This window comes from Papaver somniferum, chromosome 9 (assembly GCF_003573695.1).
Source record: "Papaver somniferum cultivar HN1 chromosome 9, ASM357369v1, whole genome shotgun sequence".
In the NCBI taxonomy this organism is placed as follows: domain Eukaryota; kingdom Viridiplantae; phylum Streptophyta; class Magnoliopsida; order Ranunculales; family Papaveraceae; genus Papaver; species Papaver somniferum.
The window spans coordinates 180,406,158-180,424,355 of record NC_039366.1 but is presented as its reverse complement, the minus strand read 5'-3'; the positions used below and the strand labels follow the sequence as shown (position 1 = coordinate 180,424,355).

The 18,198-nt window shown below is 37.0% G+C and overlaps 1 protein-coding gene across 1 annotated transcript; it reads right to left on the bottom strand.

Annotated features, from left to right (window-relative positions):
* Positions 1-3,515: 3,515 nt before the first annotated feature.
* LOC113309577 (kinesin-like protein KIN-7K, chloroplastic) lies at positions 3,516-14,457 on the bottom strand. The gene is made up of 23 exons (XM_026558016.1): positions 13,812-14,457; positions 13,587-13,684; positions 12,111-12,200; positions 11,675-11,727; positions 11,233-11,298; positions 11,109-11,162; positions 10,904-10,963; positions 10,698-10,776; positions 10,190-10,257; positions 9,336-9,398; positions 9,029-9,133; positions 8,651-8,755; positions 8,378-8,485; positions 8,162-8,302; positions 7,458-7,637; positions 7,086-7,244; positions 6,247-6,474; positions 5,705-5,845; positions 5,509-5,634; positions 5,358-5,408; positions 5,071-5,118; positions 4,769-4,969; positions 3,516-4,350 (listed from the first exon to the last, which is right to left on the bottom strand). The coding sequence occupies exons 1-23, from the start codon at positions 14,048-14,050 to the stop codon at positions 3,739-3,741; spliced, it is 3,075 nt and encodes a 1,024-aa protein (XP_026413801.1). The 5' UTR covers positions 14,051-14,457; the 3' UTR covers positions 3,516-3,738.
* Between the last annotated feature and the right edge of the window lie 3,741 nt (positions 14,458-18,198).

The following is an 18,198-nucleotide window of genomic DNA, read 5'->3' as shown; positions in this document are numbered from 1 at the left end:
AGGTTTTCACGTCCCTTAAGCTCTCTTAGGATGCGAGCGTAGTTGGTGTTCAGCTTCATATATACCTGATCTTCTAATTTATGATCATCTCATCGTCTATCATCTCTTCGTCCCCTCCTATCTTCGTCGGGACGTTCAGCTGAGTTGCCTCTCTTGGATCCGCTGGTTTGATCCACTGAGTTGGTCCGATGAGATCTTTGCGTTTGGGCCCTGGGATTTTCCCTCTGGATCTCCTCCAATCTGGCATGCTTTTCGATGATTACTCGAAGGTCTCCTTCGGTTGTGGGTACACTTTCATGAATCTCAACAAACAGCAGGCTCATCCTATCCAGCCCCCACTTGTAGCAATTGATACTGACTACCGGATCCACATTTCCTATTGGTTGAAAAATCTTGTGCCACCTATCGGTATATTCCCTGATAGTTTCCTTGTATGCGACTGCTAATGAGAAAAGCTTGTCCATTCCTGTATTGACAGCCTTGTTTGTACATGTAGGTTCTCAAGAACTTCTCAGTGAGTTGGATGTAGGAGTCGATAGAATTTGGAGATAGGTTATCGAACCAAGATAGGGCCGATCCTTTCAAACTCGAAGGGAAGTACCTGCATAGGACAGCGTCATCTTGATCCCATCTGGCTAAAATAAAATTGTAATACCGAAGATGGGTCGCGGGGTCGCTGGATCCATCTTAACACTCGAACGCTGGGATGAGACAATTCTGGGGAATGAGCGCTCTGGCTAAGTGCGGAGTCAAAGGTGTGGTATTGGCTTCTCTCATCATTTCCTCTAGTCTTCCTCCTCCTTGTCGGGCTTTCAGTTTCTTGATCTCAGCCATCATTTCAGCACGAAGATTCTCCATTGCTAGTGGTGGTCTTCTCTAACTGTGGATCGTCCTCTTCGTTCCTCACTATCGAAATAATATGAGTCTTCGGGGATGTAATCTGGGTCGGATAATCGGTTTTCTCTGGCAGCCCTTCGGTTTAATGGTTCAGGATTATTGACCACTACCATCCTTCGGTCCTGCTTAGGCGGTGGTGCTTTGGAATTAGCTTCGTCGTGCAAGTCCCTTAGTTCATCGCTTTGAGCGATCCTATCCTTGAGTTGTTGGTTTTCTTGCGCTAGTAGGGCCACGGCATCAACGTACACCTTTTGGTTTTTCTTCAACTCTTCGAGTTCTGCCATCATTTGGATTGAATGGTTCGATCCCTGGTTCGGGGTTCCTACTTACATCTGTCCACCAGCGGCTACAGTGTGATCTTCATCAACAGTCTGTATTAAGGGAACCGGTGGATCAGAAGGCGGAGCCGGGAGTTCTATCGGCTGTTGTGCCGGCTGGTCTGCTATCAGAAGAGGTTGGTTGGCTAGCAACGGTTGGTTCAGATCGTTGATGAGTGGCATCCCGTAGAGGGGTTGTTGTATTACTGATTCTGCCATTCCTTCACGTTGTTCATTTGCTCGGGTTGTCACTGCCACTTTGGAAGCAGCTGCTTTGGTTGTTGCTGCTTTCAACGTTGTTGCTGTTATTGCGCTGGCGTCCATCGACATCGTGATTTCCGCTCCATCCTGTTTCTTATTCGCTGCTTTAAGCTTTTCACCCTTTTGCTTACTACGTGTCATGACGGGAGTTGTCCTTGGCGTTTCTTTTGACGATACCTTGGCTTTTACCACATCCTTTGTTTTTTCCATCTTCGATTTTTTCTGCATAAACAAAACATTATCGAAGAAACAACATCCGCGTGGGCTTGGTTAGTAAGGTTAATCCGAAAGAAAGGCCAGAAAGCCCAACACTCGTCTAAAAATTGCTTAGGGATCATTCGAAAGAAAGAAAAGCTTGGAGAGACAGATCCGATAATCATGAACATAGATCTGCTCATGGATCTAAAACAAAGATCTTCGCGAAAATGCATAGATCCGTGGGTTTGAATTACGAAAACCTGAAAACGTAGATCTAGTGCTCGTTCGTCAGTAAGCACACAATGTAAATATTTAAAAATTGATTTCAAACACATGTTATCCCAAATCCGCAATATAAGAGGGTTTTGGATCCCGAGAATGATTTCAAAAGCGCTCGTAAATCCAAAGAAAATTTGAGATGGAAGCCAAGGACATAAAGGTGTTTTCGAAAAAAAGAAAAAGTGACAAGTCACTCAGAGCACTATTATTTAGGGAATAGCGCTGGGAGCCAAAAAATGTGCAAAATCACAGGGTAAGATAAATCTTTTACCGGGACAAGGTCCCTCTTTCTAGCGCCAGATTGTGAACATAGAAATAACGAGGGTATCTTCGTGTCCACAAACAATATTCGCAAGACTGATTAAATCGACAAGATAGATAAAAAACATATGAATCAACATAAGGCCGAAGCCTGATGGACTCAGAGCCTTTGGGCTCGTCCTTGTCTAGCCATGCAAATCTAACCATTATGAATTCACAATATATGACAGATAAATACGATGCATAGTAAGTAAAATGATAGATCTAAAGTGCGGAATGTAAATGAGACGATGATTTACGTGGTTCAGCACTAAGGCCTACGTCCACGGGAGTTGGTGTTTCACTATACGTTATTGAGGATTACAAAGGTAGTCAAATGACTTTAAGTGAGGAACGAAGCTAGAAGGGAGATGAAACTCATACTTACTCTTACAATTTCTCTCTCCTGAACTATATCTCACTTTTCCTAAAATTGGTCGACCCTTCTCTCTTAGTGGAGCTGGGTATTTATAGATCTTCTATGTGAGGCCTCCTGGATGACAGTTGTGCCCTTATCATCTTGATCTTTGTGTCGATGCCGCTGAATCTTCGTTTGGTGCCGATGACCCTAACGGTAATATGCTGCACCGATGGGTCGCCGCCTAATCCACCATGGGAGACTCGACACGTGCCCTCTGCATGTAGCATTTAAGACGGGTAGTTGGGAAGTCTGCACGCGTCAGACAGCTGTCTGATGCCCCTGTCACATCTATGTCGGTTAGGTTAATCTCCACCCTCGATTTCGGATCTATCTTGGGATGGATTAAAGTAGGTCTTTGGGTCTTCTAAGGTACTCCGCAGTAGCTCGTTCCTTAAGTGGCCTCGTTTCATCATCGTCGGATCTGTAAGATGATAGATACGTGGCAGGAGATGATGACTCCATTCTTCTGGTGTCGCGACATTGTCATGATGCCCCTTTTGTTGATCGACATGGCATCATTGTCATGATGCCCCTTTTGTTGATCTATTCCACGCATCTGTTGCTTGACACGTGGTCGGTCACAGATTTTTATGTGTATACAGTAGAGTTGGAATCAGTATCCAAGTATGCTAAAAGTGTTGAGGTCCTCGAGGAGTTTTCAATTACATCCGACGGAACATCACTGTTAATGCTTAGTACTTGGTATATGTACAAGCTAGATTTGAATGGTACTTGCACCACAGGAACACTTCTATTCTTTGCCTTGATTACATCGAGGGCCTGCTGAATTTTGCAACGAATACTGGGTGTAGTTTTCAAAACCTGATATACTTTGCCAAAGATGAACAAACAACAGAAATTGCATTGAAAATGGACTTGACTCACCACAACTTACAAACTGTTTAGAAGATAACTACAGAAAACGGAAATGACTACACAACTATTCCTAAATTTTGCTCAAACAAACTTGAACTTCACATTTTTTTTGCTTTTGTTTCTTGATTCTTTTTTATCCTTCGCATAATTATTATAAACACAACAAAGTAATCAACCGCCCCACAATCACTATTGAAATCCTTTTCTCATTGTTGAATCATCATCCCAAATCTTCAATCCGTCCAGTTTCTGTGTTTCTCTTCTTAATTCAGAATCATCTAATTCATTGGTGCCATTGGATTTTTTAAGTTTAGCGACCAGTACCCACATATTTGCAAGTTCGTTTTCGAGATATGCTTCTCTCTGTTTTGATTCCTCAACTTTCTTTTGAAGCTCAGATTCTCTTTGTTCCTTTTCAACCAGTGCCGCTTCGTAAGATGTTTCTCTTTCTCGACTAATCGCGAGTTCTTTTCTAACTTCTGCAGCAGAATTTCCTACTTGATCGCTCCTTTTTCCATAGCTGTCTCTTCTACCATTCTTGCCTGCAGCACCACCTCCGCCACTATTTCTACGCTGAGTTGGGGAGTTCTTGTATGCTGCCAACTCTGTACTTAATTTCTCATTATGATTCATAAGTTTTGAGACTTCTTCTGATAATGCCTTCAGTTCTACTGCTGCAGCTGATGCTAAGCCTTTAGCATATGAACTCTCTTCTGCAAGTTTCTGGTTTCGTGCTTCTAGTTGTTCTTTTGATCCAGTTAGTTCATTCACTTTCTGGTTAAGTTGTTCTATCTCCGTGGCCTGGTAAGGTAAAGAGAAGGTAGGTCTCAGAATGAATAAATCAATAAAAAAACTAGTCCTAACAAATTTGAAAGTCACTAAAAGCAAGCAAAACAGACTCGATACTGGTTCCAGGATAAAGGATCAAGCAGTTCCCGTGTTACTGGTTAGTGATGACAAATCTGTAACATTTACTTTTTTGAAGCATCCAGATACGAACAAATTGAACACCGGTGCCGTGATAAAGAATAATGAGATTATTGGTCTGTCATGGCCATTCTAAGGAAAGCTACACCGCAATGAAGCATTCAGATTCGAACACAACCTGCATTTGGAGTATTCGGTGGAATTTTCCCGAAAAAGAAGTCGTGCCGTAATATACCTCTAACTTATAATAACTAGGAAAATTATGGTTACCAAGACGGTCCATTTACTTAACCTGTGTTCGTAGAAGCAATTGCACGTCAGCATCCCTGGAGATTGTTTCTTCTTTGCTGATACAAAGCTCACCATCAGAACTTTTTCCGTCAATGTCGCACTTTGAAGGACCTCTTAATTCACTGGAGTTCCCCTTCAGAGCATCAGACAGATGCTGTTTCAAGGAAGTTACTGTTTCTTGCAATGCTTCACATTCATAGATCTGGCACAAATAGAAAATGCTGTTACCACCATATATAATAGTGAATCCACAACCACCATCAGAAAAATATTTCAGCAAACTGCTCTTGCTGGCTATAGCACCTTTTGGTTGAGTTGCTCTTGCATTATTCTGTTATCAGCTGTTTTCACCTGAAAACACATTGTATAAAGAGATCTCATGTAACTACAAACTTATCAGAATAGCAAGGAATACACATTGTTGTAATTCATTAGCAATAGGCCCAGAATCATTTAATTTATTTTTTCCACTTTATATCAAATTAATGAGGAATCAAGGATGGGCATGTACTATCAAGAACCCATGCGCAAAAACCAGCAAGCTATAAAGGCCATTAACAAGTGGAGTAAACAAATTTTAATTGGATTACCTCTAGTTCAAAAGACTTCTCATTCAGTTGCCCCACCAGTTCACCGAAAGACTGTAACATAATTGATAAAGGGATCAGTATGTGGATTCTCAGCTTTTAATTCCGAGGGTCTCTCACTAGCCAGTAAAGGTTTAAAAAAACTACACAATACCTGTGATAGCTCTGATGTATCCATCGTGCTGTGAGATGCAAGGATACCAGAAGCGATATGCTTTTCTAGAGAATCTATCTGTTGGCTCTTCATCTTGATTTCATCTTTTCGTTTCCTGATCTCAACCTTCATTATCAAACTATCAGGGTTCTCGCTTCTTTAAGACTGAAAAAGCGATTTCTTGAGAGAAAATTACCTGAATCTTTTCTTTTCTAGGGTCATTTGCAGCCTCCTCTGACAGGCGCTTTAAAGCACTTGAATGAAGTGCCACCTCTTCACACAGAATCTTTTGTTGCTCCCTTAGAAGATCAATTTGGTCTATAATCTTTATGCTAGACTGGCATCACCAAAAAAAAAAATGCAAGTTTAACACAAAAACTAAAAACTAATTTTAACCAGTAAGTTTTAGCATCTAATACGTAGTCCAAAATAAAAATAACGAAGCCATGCTATAGGTAGAAAGTGTTACAGCAAGAAGTTTTGAAGGCGGCGGTCAAGTGAGTCAATATCCAACTCAAAGAAACTAAAAAATCTGGTGAGTAGCTAAGCCCTACAAAAATCGTCCTAGGTACCAATACATGTGTGTCGTATGTAAAATAATGCCACCAAATTTTTGTTTTATATGGTACAACTGCGAAATCATGGCAAGATATATGGGTGACCATGACATGGAGGCAAGTTAAAATGAGCAATTATGAAGCTATTTTGAGAAAGTGTCATGAGATGTGAACAGCATACCACGGATGCTTCTTGCCCAGAAAAGGTTTCATCGAGAACATCTCCATCTTGTCCAGCTTCAGATGGAACGTCTGCTGAAGGGGTACTCTCAGTGTGCAAAGGATTGGAAAGTCTTGATTCCACGGGAAAATTGATGCTCTCCGCTTGAGGGGTTGAAGGTGCAGTAACTGATTTTGTGCCACTTGATTCGTCGATACTTGTCGGTGTTGCTGAGGCACTATCTCGCTTCTGAAGGCAAAATAAACTTGAATTAACGATAGGAATCAAATACAACACCTTCAAAAACAAAAATAACGTGCAGAACTATTCAAGCTTAAAAATAACACAAAACTCATGGATGTGAACAGTCAGGCATTCATCTCCAACTGAGCAAAAACATTTTGGTCAGTCACTTTAAAGTCGGGCAACATCTGACAATGTGATATGAAACAAGAAACCGTGTTGGCCCATGTTATGTTAGAAAGCAGGTTCAGATACTAAACATGGTAAACACCATCTTTGTACAAGTGACAGATAAAGGCTATGCCAAATTAGTCTGGTCATAAATAGTTAAGATTATCGGTCTTCAAAAAGCTTTCAAATGAATATCATTGCTTCATACCTTTAGCTTAAACCAATTTAGCAATCCATGTTTCTTACTAAACATAGCCCATGTGATGTTAGAAAGCAGGTTCAGATACTAAACATAGTAAACACCATCTTTGTACTTTTTTTAGCTAAGTCATTCACACCATCTTTGTACAAGTGACAGATAAAGGCTGTGCCAAATTAGTCTGGTCACTAATGATTAAGATTATCGGTCTTCAAAAAGCTTTCAAATGAATATCATTGCTTTGTACCTTTAGCTTAAACCAATTTAGCAATCCATGTTTCTTACTCTTCTTTTCCTCCTTGAAAGGGTCATCTGCAGGTTCACTGATTCCATCTTGAGAAACATACAAGTCAATGTTTTCCTCATCCAGAATCAAGTCCCTCCTCTTATATGGAAGGTAGGCGAGCTGCAAATTTATAAACTACATTTAGACCAGTGAAACTGAAGGGAAATAAACAAATTTCTTGATCTTTAGGCTTTCTCAACTAGAACAAATAAAGTGATATAATCCAGAACAAAAAATACGACAGGACGGCAGAGCATAGTTGGAAGAAGCAGTAATAATAATAGACTCGAAACTTCCAATGGAAAGTGAATTTGGTAGTGTCGGGCACAAAACCTCTTCTTCTCCAAAAGAATGTCTTCTTCTTGGGCCTGGCCGCTGAGGAAATCTTGGTGACTGTGTAGCATTTGTAGAAACCAAAATTAGTTTTGTCAACCGCTGTATCCTTCCCAGTAAAGCAGCTTTAGCTTCTTCTTCTTCCAGCCTTGACTGCAGCCTGAACTGACCATCTTCTAGCTTTTCAAATCATAACATCAAAGAAGTTTCAACAAGTCAAAAACATATTATTATGCAAGGATATGCATCCTAACATTAACACAAGACAACGTATAATGAGGGATGATTCCAAATAACTGAACTGGAAGACAACTTATAGAAAGCTATCCGAGCAATAGGAACAGTATCATTCATCATGAGCTCTGACGAAACCGGCCTCAGTGAGCATAAATTAGCACAGTTTCATTGTTTATGACCCTGGACAGCATGACGACATCTTTCAAGCATTAAGAAAATGGTAGTTTTGACACATTTCCATCTACTTATCAAGACAAATACAAGTAAATCCAAAGCTTGATGCACGTGAAGGGAAATTTATACCAACAGCTCCAAGGAAAAGAAACAAGAAATGAATATATTTATATGTGAGTCAGGGATTCATAATATCACAACAGTTCTCGAAGACTTGTATTCTACATCAGATGTTAAATTTTACCTAACTCATGCTTGCTTGGTAAATAAAAAGAACAAGGAGACAAGGGTACCTTCTGTTTCAGGAGAACTATATTATCATCTCCATCTTTCACGGGAACGGAGATGATACCCCGTTTCAATTGTTCCAACTCTTCCTTTAAGCTGAAAATCTCGCTCTGGTACTTCTTAATGAGGGATTTCTCATCAATTATCTGCAAAAAATTGAGTTTTTATTTTAATCTAGTGTAGCTCGTAACTGCATATTATGAGGTAAGTAGATAGTAAACCTTGTTTTGTGATGCTTGAATTTCAATGTGTTTGGCGCGATGGGCAAACTTCAATGTATTATGTGTCTCTTCTGAATTGCTCGAAGAAGGAGTTACAGTACATATGAGCTGTAGTTTCAAAATAAATTAGTACATAAAGCCATAAATTAAGTTACTCTATCTCATGATTAGTGGTTGCAAGGACAAAGGTGTGATGCTATCAGGTCAGCCTCATTTGAATTAACCAAGTTATGTAAAATGATAGAAGAAATCAGAAATTATGCAAAAGCTTACAGAAACACGCCCATGACCACTTAGAGAAGATTGAAGAAGCCTGGTGAGTTTAGAATCTCTGTATGGTATATGTGTCGCTCGTGCATCTGTTAATTTCGATATTACCTGAAATTCTACAAGTAACAAATTAGCAGATTGCTGGATTCTTTAATCTGCAAGACTTCCTCTAGAAAATCACCATCAAAAACATGAAGTTACTGTGACACCTTAATCTTTTAAGCATGTATTTTATTTTTTGCTTTTTTTGAACTGGATCGGATGGATGTGTCAGGTTTATTACATTCAGACACAATTATTTACATTTGAGACTTACTATCTTTGCATGTGAGAAAGCTTCATCATGTCAAAAATAATAAGTGCTGATCATTCAATCCTTACAGTTCCAAGAGTTAGTAGGCTTTTATTAATGTAAGATCCTTCTTTTCTTCGTACACCAGTGGTTTCTGCTTTAGAGCTCTCAGAACCTGCCAGATCAATGAGGTTCTGCAAGTACAAGTAAGATGCAGAGAAGAATATAAGAACTTGACTGTGTATAAACTGCATAGTACATCAGTTCAACAGCATGATACCGATAACATAATTAAATTACTGTCACAAAACTGTGAATTATGAAGCAAAAGCAGTTCAGGGAAGTCTACAGAAAGGAAGCAAAGAAGGTTTGTAGTAAAAATCCTACGAGACTTACCAGTTGTGATAAATTAACTGCTTCACCTTCGCTGTTCTCACCACATGCGCTACTTTCTACAGTCTGCAGATCAAAATCACACAAAACATATCAACAAAAAGAAGTGATGGAGACGTAAGTGTAATGCAAATGAAATAAATGAATCCCATTCTAGAAAATGTTTCATACTTAGGTTGGAAAGAGATTATGAGATTTCTACAAATAAATAAACATGTCACTATATAAGATACAGCGGGTTCGATTTAGGATTCAACTAGGCCAATATGTTTAATCAATTCCAAACCATCATTTGCAAACAAATAGGCTAACAGCTTGGCATTCCACAACTGAATAAAATACATCCTGAGATGTATCTAGCAGTTCAAATTTATATGCAAAAGCTAACCAAAAGGAGCAGTCCGTAATGTCTAATTATCATTCTCATGCAATTACGGTTCGAAACCGAAGTATGGAAAATGACTTGATTTGGGTTTCTAAGCTCGTTAGTATAAGTCTGAAATTCCAACTTGGAGACAAATAAGCATAGAGCAATATTTTTCATCACAAACTGCTCCATTTGCTGCTACTTTTATGTCAATGACGGAATGCTGCTCTTACACACAATCTGATCACACAGTGAGTCAACAGGCAAGGAGGTCATTCAGACAGATCAACTTTCAACACATCCACAACCTCAAATTCTATATATGTTCAACCATCTTAAACTAGATGTCACCAACATGTCTTGGGTCATATGCCCAACATCTAGAAATTGGTAACTCACATATAACACAGAGATAAGACGAGTAAAACAAAATCAAGATGCTTCTGTTGAGGTGAATTATTAAATGTCAAACAATGTGCAAGTAAGATACCAGAGTAAATATCGTATGGCTTCTGCTGCTGAGCAAATTAAAATTTGTTGACCCCACATGCCTGTGTGCTGTTGTTCAAAATGAATATGTCTCAATAAGCCTGATATAATCTTGACGACCAAGCAGCTTCAAACACGGATAAGTAAGAAACAAAAAAGAAAAAAGCCGGATAAAGAAAAAACAAGATAAAAGAACATATAAGTAAGAACCGCTATAGCACACATTTTAAAACTCCAAAAAAAAAAAAAACTGTCTCTACAGGTCGAGAAGCATGATATTTTTTTAACAGAAAAATATCATAGTTTTTCAGCGAGTAATGCTATTTAAGCGAGAAAATGTTTTTGCTGACACAACTCACATGTCAGGAAGTGTACAAATAAATTGAATATTCAGTTCTGTATCAGCTAAGTAGCGAATATGAGAGAGAGAGAGAGAGAGAGAGAGAGAGAGAGAGAGAGAGAGTACACAAAACAAAAACATAAGAAAACAAAGAGGACAAAGATTTTACCCTCTCCTGCTGCTATTAATGACAAGGCATGAGCAGGGGACAATACAACTTCTTCCTTAATACCTTCAACAAATGTTCCCTACAACCAACAATACAATGTAATTAAAGAAAGTAGTGTGATTAAGTGTACATAAAGTAGGAATACAATGAGTATCTTGCTAAGAACACAGATGATTTACAAGTACCGAAATGTGACAGACAGATACCTGACTATCCTCCCTAACTCTCAGGTTCTGTCCTGCTGGATTTAACAAGTCATTAACAACCTGAAAGCAGATAGAAGGTTGCCAATTATTAGATAAAAACAGCACATTGGCATATAAATCTCTTAACATATATATTATAAAGCACATCAACTTCAAGGAAATCATTAGATCATGAAAGATTTTGAGTAAACTGGAAGAAGCTTACCTCATTGTAGATTTCCAAATACGACACACGCAGGAGAAATTCTCGTGTTGGAGTCTAGGGCATAAGAGAGTTAGTTTAACCCATTAACATTACTAATGTTCTAATAAGAATAAAGTACCTATACCTCTTGGATTATACTAAATGCATCCTTCACCGCCAGCGGTATAATGCCAGGAGACCTTTGATCACCCTGTCGTTTAGTGTCACAAAGGTTAGCATGTTACATACGATGGAAAATGATAATGTTGGTTAGTACTAAGATAAAAAGGACAAGAGAGAATATGCCTTTCACATAATTAGGAATTAGACTACTCGATTGTTTATCCATATTAAAAAAGGTTGAAAAAATTACTAAATTGCTTACCAATCACCGAGATGCTTATATATTTAGGTTCGTTTACTTCATTATAAATGACATTTAGGCTCACATGAAGAAGTTCTGGTATGGTTTTCCTGAGGATGATCTCTGGAATTAACTATTCGGGATATTGAGATTGCCAACCTAATAAAGTAGGGAGTTTTTCGATGACATGACGATACACGTGTATGAGAGAGACGGCTCTTACATGCATTGTATGAGTCTTCCCACTGCTTGTCACACCATAAGCAAAAATAGTACCTGATAGAAAAAAGGGGGGAAAACACAGATTACAAAGATGGAAAGACTATTATCTTAAACAACAAAATAATCCTATATGTTCGACTTCTAAAATTTGACATGCAGCTAAAGAAATTGAAGAACAAAATAAACGGCAGGCTAAGCAGTATTGAAAAATTAGATAGCTTTACAGGTTGACCTAGATGTCCGTCTCTGGCACATACAAAGTATGTTTGGTATATCTCATTATTAGTATCGATAAGTAGCCTCAAGAGACACAATCACTTCACATTTATTTACTAATGACCTTTTGACAGGATATACTTCACTACTTTGTGAGAATTCAGCTTGTGCCAGCAGAAATTAGAAAATGGAAGGGAAGTTCATAATTAGTAAGTACTTACCATTGACCCCGTCCATCGCACCAGCAATGACATGTTGTGCAGCCACGTCATAAACATGGCGTGTTGTTGTCGTGGGGCCAAAAACTCGATCTAGAATCAGAGAAAGCTCAAGTAAGCAACATAAGAATTTCAGGAAAAAAACGACAACTCCCAGATTCACTAAAAAAGTAAACACAAATCTTTGCCATGGGTGGACTAATTTCATGAGACTGTGTCAGAATAGTGAACATTAAAATAAATGGTAGGCTGATCAATTACATGAATCCAGACAATTCCATGCTTAAATTATAAGATACACAGAGAGCCTAGGTTTTACAAATATCCAGATACTGATCATTATCCTAAAGGTGTTTTCTTCAGCTACATACTTGGGAATTTATCTCGCGTACATATTTAGGAGCTTTATTCACCAACACAAAATACATTTTCCCAAAAATTGGAATGTCTTCATAAAACTAACTATACAATTCGGACATTTTTACCACATACTCATAAGGAAGTTATCTCTCAGAAGTTTCATGAAGGCATATAATACAGCCTCGTCGTCAGCACTCACCACATCCAATCGGACAGACCTAGCAAACATTGGCATTTTGCTGCCACCAACTTCAGAAAAAGCCCATGGTAAAACCATTGCACTAACCTACAGTGGATAGTTCTGGAAGACAACTTTGATCATCCAGAAAGACTCTTATCCTTGCATCAAGCTCATATTTATAGCATACATATCCATTGAGAGACAATTCAAGTTCGATAACCCTCTGGATGCTATCATCAAGCAGAATTTTATTTGAAGAACCTAACATACAACAGTATGTGAAGACGCATTGGAGTGCAAGAGGAAGACTCAAGTGCACCTTAAACCCTTCGGGCGGTATTCATCCCGCATGAGGTTGTTCTACAATCTCTAGTATACCTTTTATTCAAAAGAAGAAGAAGTGAAATACCAGCCCTAACATAAATATCTGATTGACTAGTAGCCAGAATGCCAGATCATCCAGTAACGTAAAGACAAAGAATCAATTCATCCAACAAATTGACTTTCTTTTCCTCCACAATCCAAAACAATGTTTTCAGGAGCCGAAAGTTTGTTTCTCCTTGTTTCTCTATGAAGAAAATATAATGGCGCCATCCGACAGACTGGCTCAAATCTCGTATTATTTCCTTGATAAACTCACATATTTGCTCAGAATTTTCTTTAACCAAAACCAGACAGAAAATGTAATTGGGCGACGTAAGTTCATCAAAGCATATGTCTCTAGTTGTACGACATTTAGAGTGTAAGCTAAACCTGGTAAATTACATAAACCCTTTTCATACGGAACATATCACGCGTTCAATCCATTTAACTCAATCATAGCACCACCAACACAAAGATAGTTCTTCAACCTCTTCTAGTTGAAAATGTGTCCATTGTAGTCCACAAAAGAAAAGAAGTAAACCTAAAATTGAATGAAAAAGAAGGGCATAACATACCATAAGCATAAGCTATCGAAGGATTATATTCATTTCGCACAATCGTTTCTCCATCTGCATACCACGCAACCTCCTCCCCTTGACGAATTTCCTTTGGACTTGTCACCAAAACAATATCAAAACAAACAAATTAGAAATGAATTTGACACAATAAACAAGATAATAAACTAAGTTGAGAAAGCAAAATGAAGGGAATGAACTAAAAATAAATAAAAATGCACAAACCTAAGAGGTCGAAATCGAACAGTAACAGTAACATTTTCTTTGGATCTCTCAGAATCAAGAGTAGCAGCTTCAGAAGAGTAATAGTGAATAGGTTTACTTCTAGCTGATGAAGAAGCAGGTGAGCTTTGACACTCAGGAAGATGTTTCGAGGAAGTTGTTGATGAAGATGTTGAATTTACAGATTTAGGTAAATTAGAAGTAGATTTCCTCGACTTATGAGGTTGTTGTCTTGACGCCATTAAATTCCACAAAATTTGTCTCTTACTAATTAGACATAATGATCAAACAAGTTTCAGAGAAACGCCATTAAAACACCGAATCTAGTCCACTAAATCTAGGGACAGGTTTTATCCGGAGTTGATAAAAGACAAGAAGATTTTATAGAGAAGAAAAATCGATCGGATTATTTTAAATAATTTTATAAAAGGGAGAGGTAAAAGAAGAAGAGAAGATCATCTTCGAGTTCAGAAAATAGTGTACTTTGTTAGGGTTTCTACTTTCTTACTTCTATTTTCTTTGCTTGCCTTGGAAGTGATGTTGTTCTCCTCTCGCTCTCACTCCCCTCACTCACACACACTATTTTCTCTCTCTATTCCTACCTGTCCTGAAAAGCATACCAAATTTCCAATCCACTTCACGGGACAGTCTCAGTTGTAACGCTCGCTTTCCAATTTCCTCAACTACTCGTGGAAATTCACTGGAAGTCACACTAACAGAAGTTCTTGCAAAGTTTATTGTTGGCTGAGATTACGTTAAAAACAATACTGTTAAAGTGGCGTCATGATCCATTAGAGGGGCGGCAACCTAATAAGACAAAAAGGATCATTACATGGTAATTCATGCGACCCTTTATCAAAAAAATATGGAAATAATCAATTAATCCTTATTATTAATAATCAAGATTAGTGATGATAATCAAGATTAGTGTTGACAATCAAGATTAGTGTTGATAATTAATTTTCACTTATAATAACTCTAAAATCAGATTTTTAGAGTTGAAAAAAAAAAGTTGTGAGGAGAAGAAAAAAGACATTTTTGTGAAACCCTAGATTTTGATTCACTCAACCAAAATGAGTGATTCCAGTGACAAATTTGAGATGGGTGAATCTCTAAATTAGTTCCCATTAGCTTTTTGTCGCTCAAAATTATCTAAAGTACGTAAAAAAATTGAAACTTTTAAAATTTCAGAAGAACTTACGGTTGGAATTTAGCTCGTTACCAACCGTAACTCTCAGTTACGGTTCCAAAAGTATCGAATACCAACCGTAACTGGTTCAATTTGGGAAAAACCCAATCGTAATACCAGTTACGGTTGTTAGAATGACAACATATAGCAACCGTAACAAATTACAGTTGGTAACTAATGAATCGAGATCAACCGTAATTAACCTACGGTTGGTAAGGTTATTTGAGTTACAAGTCGTAACTCAATTACGGTTGATAACAGTGAAGCAAATACAAACCGTAAAAAAAATGAAACATCCAGAAAGAATTACGGTTCGTAACTTAAGTATCGAGACCAACCGTAAATCAATTACGGTTGCAAAAAAGAATCGTAACTGAACATTCTTTCTGAAAATCAATAACTTACGGTTGGTATTTGAGTTGAATGAACCGTAACATCAACCAAATCTATAGTTACGGTTCTAATTGGAGTTATTACCAACCGTAACTCACATGCAACACAGAAATTTCAATTTCAATTTTGATCCAAAACCCTAATTTTTGATACAAAACTAACTTAAATCAAACACAATAAACAAAACTCTAACTGGGTCTTTTGGAAATATAGTTTTCAATCAACGATTATCAATTTTTCAAACCGCTGATTAATCAAGGACGATGAAAATTTCAATTTTAATGGAGGAGGAGAAGAGAAGAGAAGATGAAAAAAATCAAAAAAAATGTTTTGATTTTTCTGATTCCATTAGGTTAAAAATAAGAGTATGGTAATCTGGTCAATTTACACCCCCTATAGGACATCCCCTAACCAATAAGAGGGACATTGCTATCACCCTTGCCGCCCCTCCAATGGAACATGCCGCCCCTTTAACAGGATTGGTTAAAAAGGCATCTCTAATTATATCACAAGACATAATTAACATTTAATCTTGTTTGATCCCATAATAGTTGAATTTTACAAGGAGGTAGTCAAATGATAATTTGAAGGATTTTTAGAGAGTTCTTAAATATGTTATTAGTCAAGAGATTTTTAGAGATTTCAAACCTGGCTAAATTGGGGCCTATGCCCATTAATTTGGGCCTATGACTATATGACAAAAAAAGGTCATTGAAAAGTAAAAAAACCACCCCTTATCCAATTATTTTAAAAAATTGCTAATTTAACCCTTGATTAATTAGCGTTAATTGGGTGATTAATTGATGTTTAATCAAATTAAAGTAAAAATTAACTAATCTTGATTCTTCATCGAAACGTGAGATTTTTTATTTTTATTTTTTTGAATAAAATCAAACCAGAATCGGTATATGTTCGTGCTCTCATAACCCGATTCTGGGTTGATTTTTTCAATTCACAAAAAAAAAAAATCAGAATCGGTTTTTTACAAATGTACACAAAAAACCGATTATGGGAAAGAAAAAAAATTCAAACATAATTTAAGTCATACTCGATCTGAAAATGAGTATGATTTCATACTCGATTTCAGTTTGCGTATAAATTTCATAAGATCGAGTATGAAATCATATTCGTTTTGAAGTTGTGTAAAATCATACCAATACTCATTTTTAATTCGGGTATAAACAGAATCGATTTACACGATGCACACGTAAAAGCCGATTATTGACATTGCATAACATGAATCGATTTATAAAAATGCTCATATAATCCGATTGTAACAAAAGAAAGATACAGAAAAATTGAGAATTTTTTCTTACAACAATCGGTTTACTCGACACACATCTAAAATCCGATTCTAGCATTATACATCAACAATCGGTTTTTATAAGTGTTAATGTAATCCGATTCTGGTTCAAATTTCTCGAACCAGAAAACATATCAAGGACAATCGGTCTTTGTGAGTATGAACATAAACCGTTTCTATGTGCAATCGGATCACATATACATTAAGGTTAACCGATTCTGATAAACCAGGAAAATTTTGATTTCAAAATTTTCAATTTTTGAGCGATTTTATGTTACTAAAACCTAGTTTATAGGATTGGGTTGAGAAGAAAAATAGAAGAATCAGTTGAAGTGGAGATGGAAATGAATTTGATTTTTATTTTGATTTTAGTTTTTAATTTTATGATTTTAGTTTTATGATTTTGATTTTAGGTTTTAATTTTATGATTTTGATTTTAGTTTTTAATTTTATGATTAGGATTTGTTGGGGACAAATTAGTAGTATTAATATTTGATAGAGGGTAAATTGGTAGTTTTGAATTTTTTTGTCTTGTAGTCATAGGCCCAAATAAATGGGCATAGGCCCCAATTTAGCCAGGATTTTAAAGTTCTTAATCTTCTTTGTTAGCGGATAAAGACATTTTTCAAGTCTTTTTAATTCTCTAAAACTCCATATTATTAGGAACTGCTAGGGATCCCACGGGTTGTATCGGCGGAGACAGAATGGATGAAACCCTAACCCGCCTTGCAGTGATTAGGAGGGGGTAAACCATTGGGCGGGTTGGGGTCCCATTCATTTTGTCTCTGTCGGTACAACCTGCGGAATTCAACCCGTGGGATACGAATCATTTTCGCATGTTGTTGGATTGAGATTTCTTAAGGGTCCCTCAAACACCCACAATATTGGATTAATATTTATAACTCATGGGACTTGTAGAACTTTGGAAGACTTTTATAAGAAAAAGGCATGGCCAAAATCTCTCCGAAATAGGTGAGATTTTTGGAGACTTGACCTATTTTTCATAAGCATCATATTCACATACAAATTTTTTATTTACTTATTTTATATTTTACAATGGTCTATCAGCTAGATTCTAGTTGTTTTATATTCATTGTACACTCATTCTCTTTCATTTACGTCGCATGATATAAAGAAAAAACGAAGAAAAATAAGAAAAGTAAACACGGATAGAGTGATACATATACATATGATAAAACAATTTACAATCGACGTGTTTTTTATGATTTATTCATGGTACTTTTTTTAACATTGTTGCATAATAAAAAGTTGGTAAAATATTTTGAATTTTTGATTAGATATCCTGCAATTTTTTATCTCTACAAATCATAAAAACTCTCTAAAAATCCACTAAATTTGTATATATAAGTCAAAAAGACTCTTTGTGATACTCTCATAAAATCGCTAGAAATCTCTATATTTTCAGAGAATCTCCAAGAACCGCTCAAATAAAAAACAAACCTATAAAAGTTTATAGAATTCTTATTTGACTACCTCTTTGTTCC

Excerpts from the sequence above, each read along its gene's own strand:
- LOC113309577 (XM_026558016.1), bottom strand. The coding sequence starts at position 14,050 with ATGGCGTCAAGACAACAACCTCATAAGTCGAGGAAATCTACTTCTAAT. Across the intron at positions 8,756-9,028 it reads GCCTACTAACTCTTGGAACT|GTAATATCGAAATTAACAGA; the intron begins GTAAGGATTGAA and ends GTAGAATTTCAG. Across the intron at positions 5,635-5,704 it reads CTAGAAAAGAAAAGATTCAG|GTTGAGATCAGGAAACGAAA; the intron begins GTAATTTTCTCT and ends TTGATAATGAAG.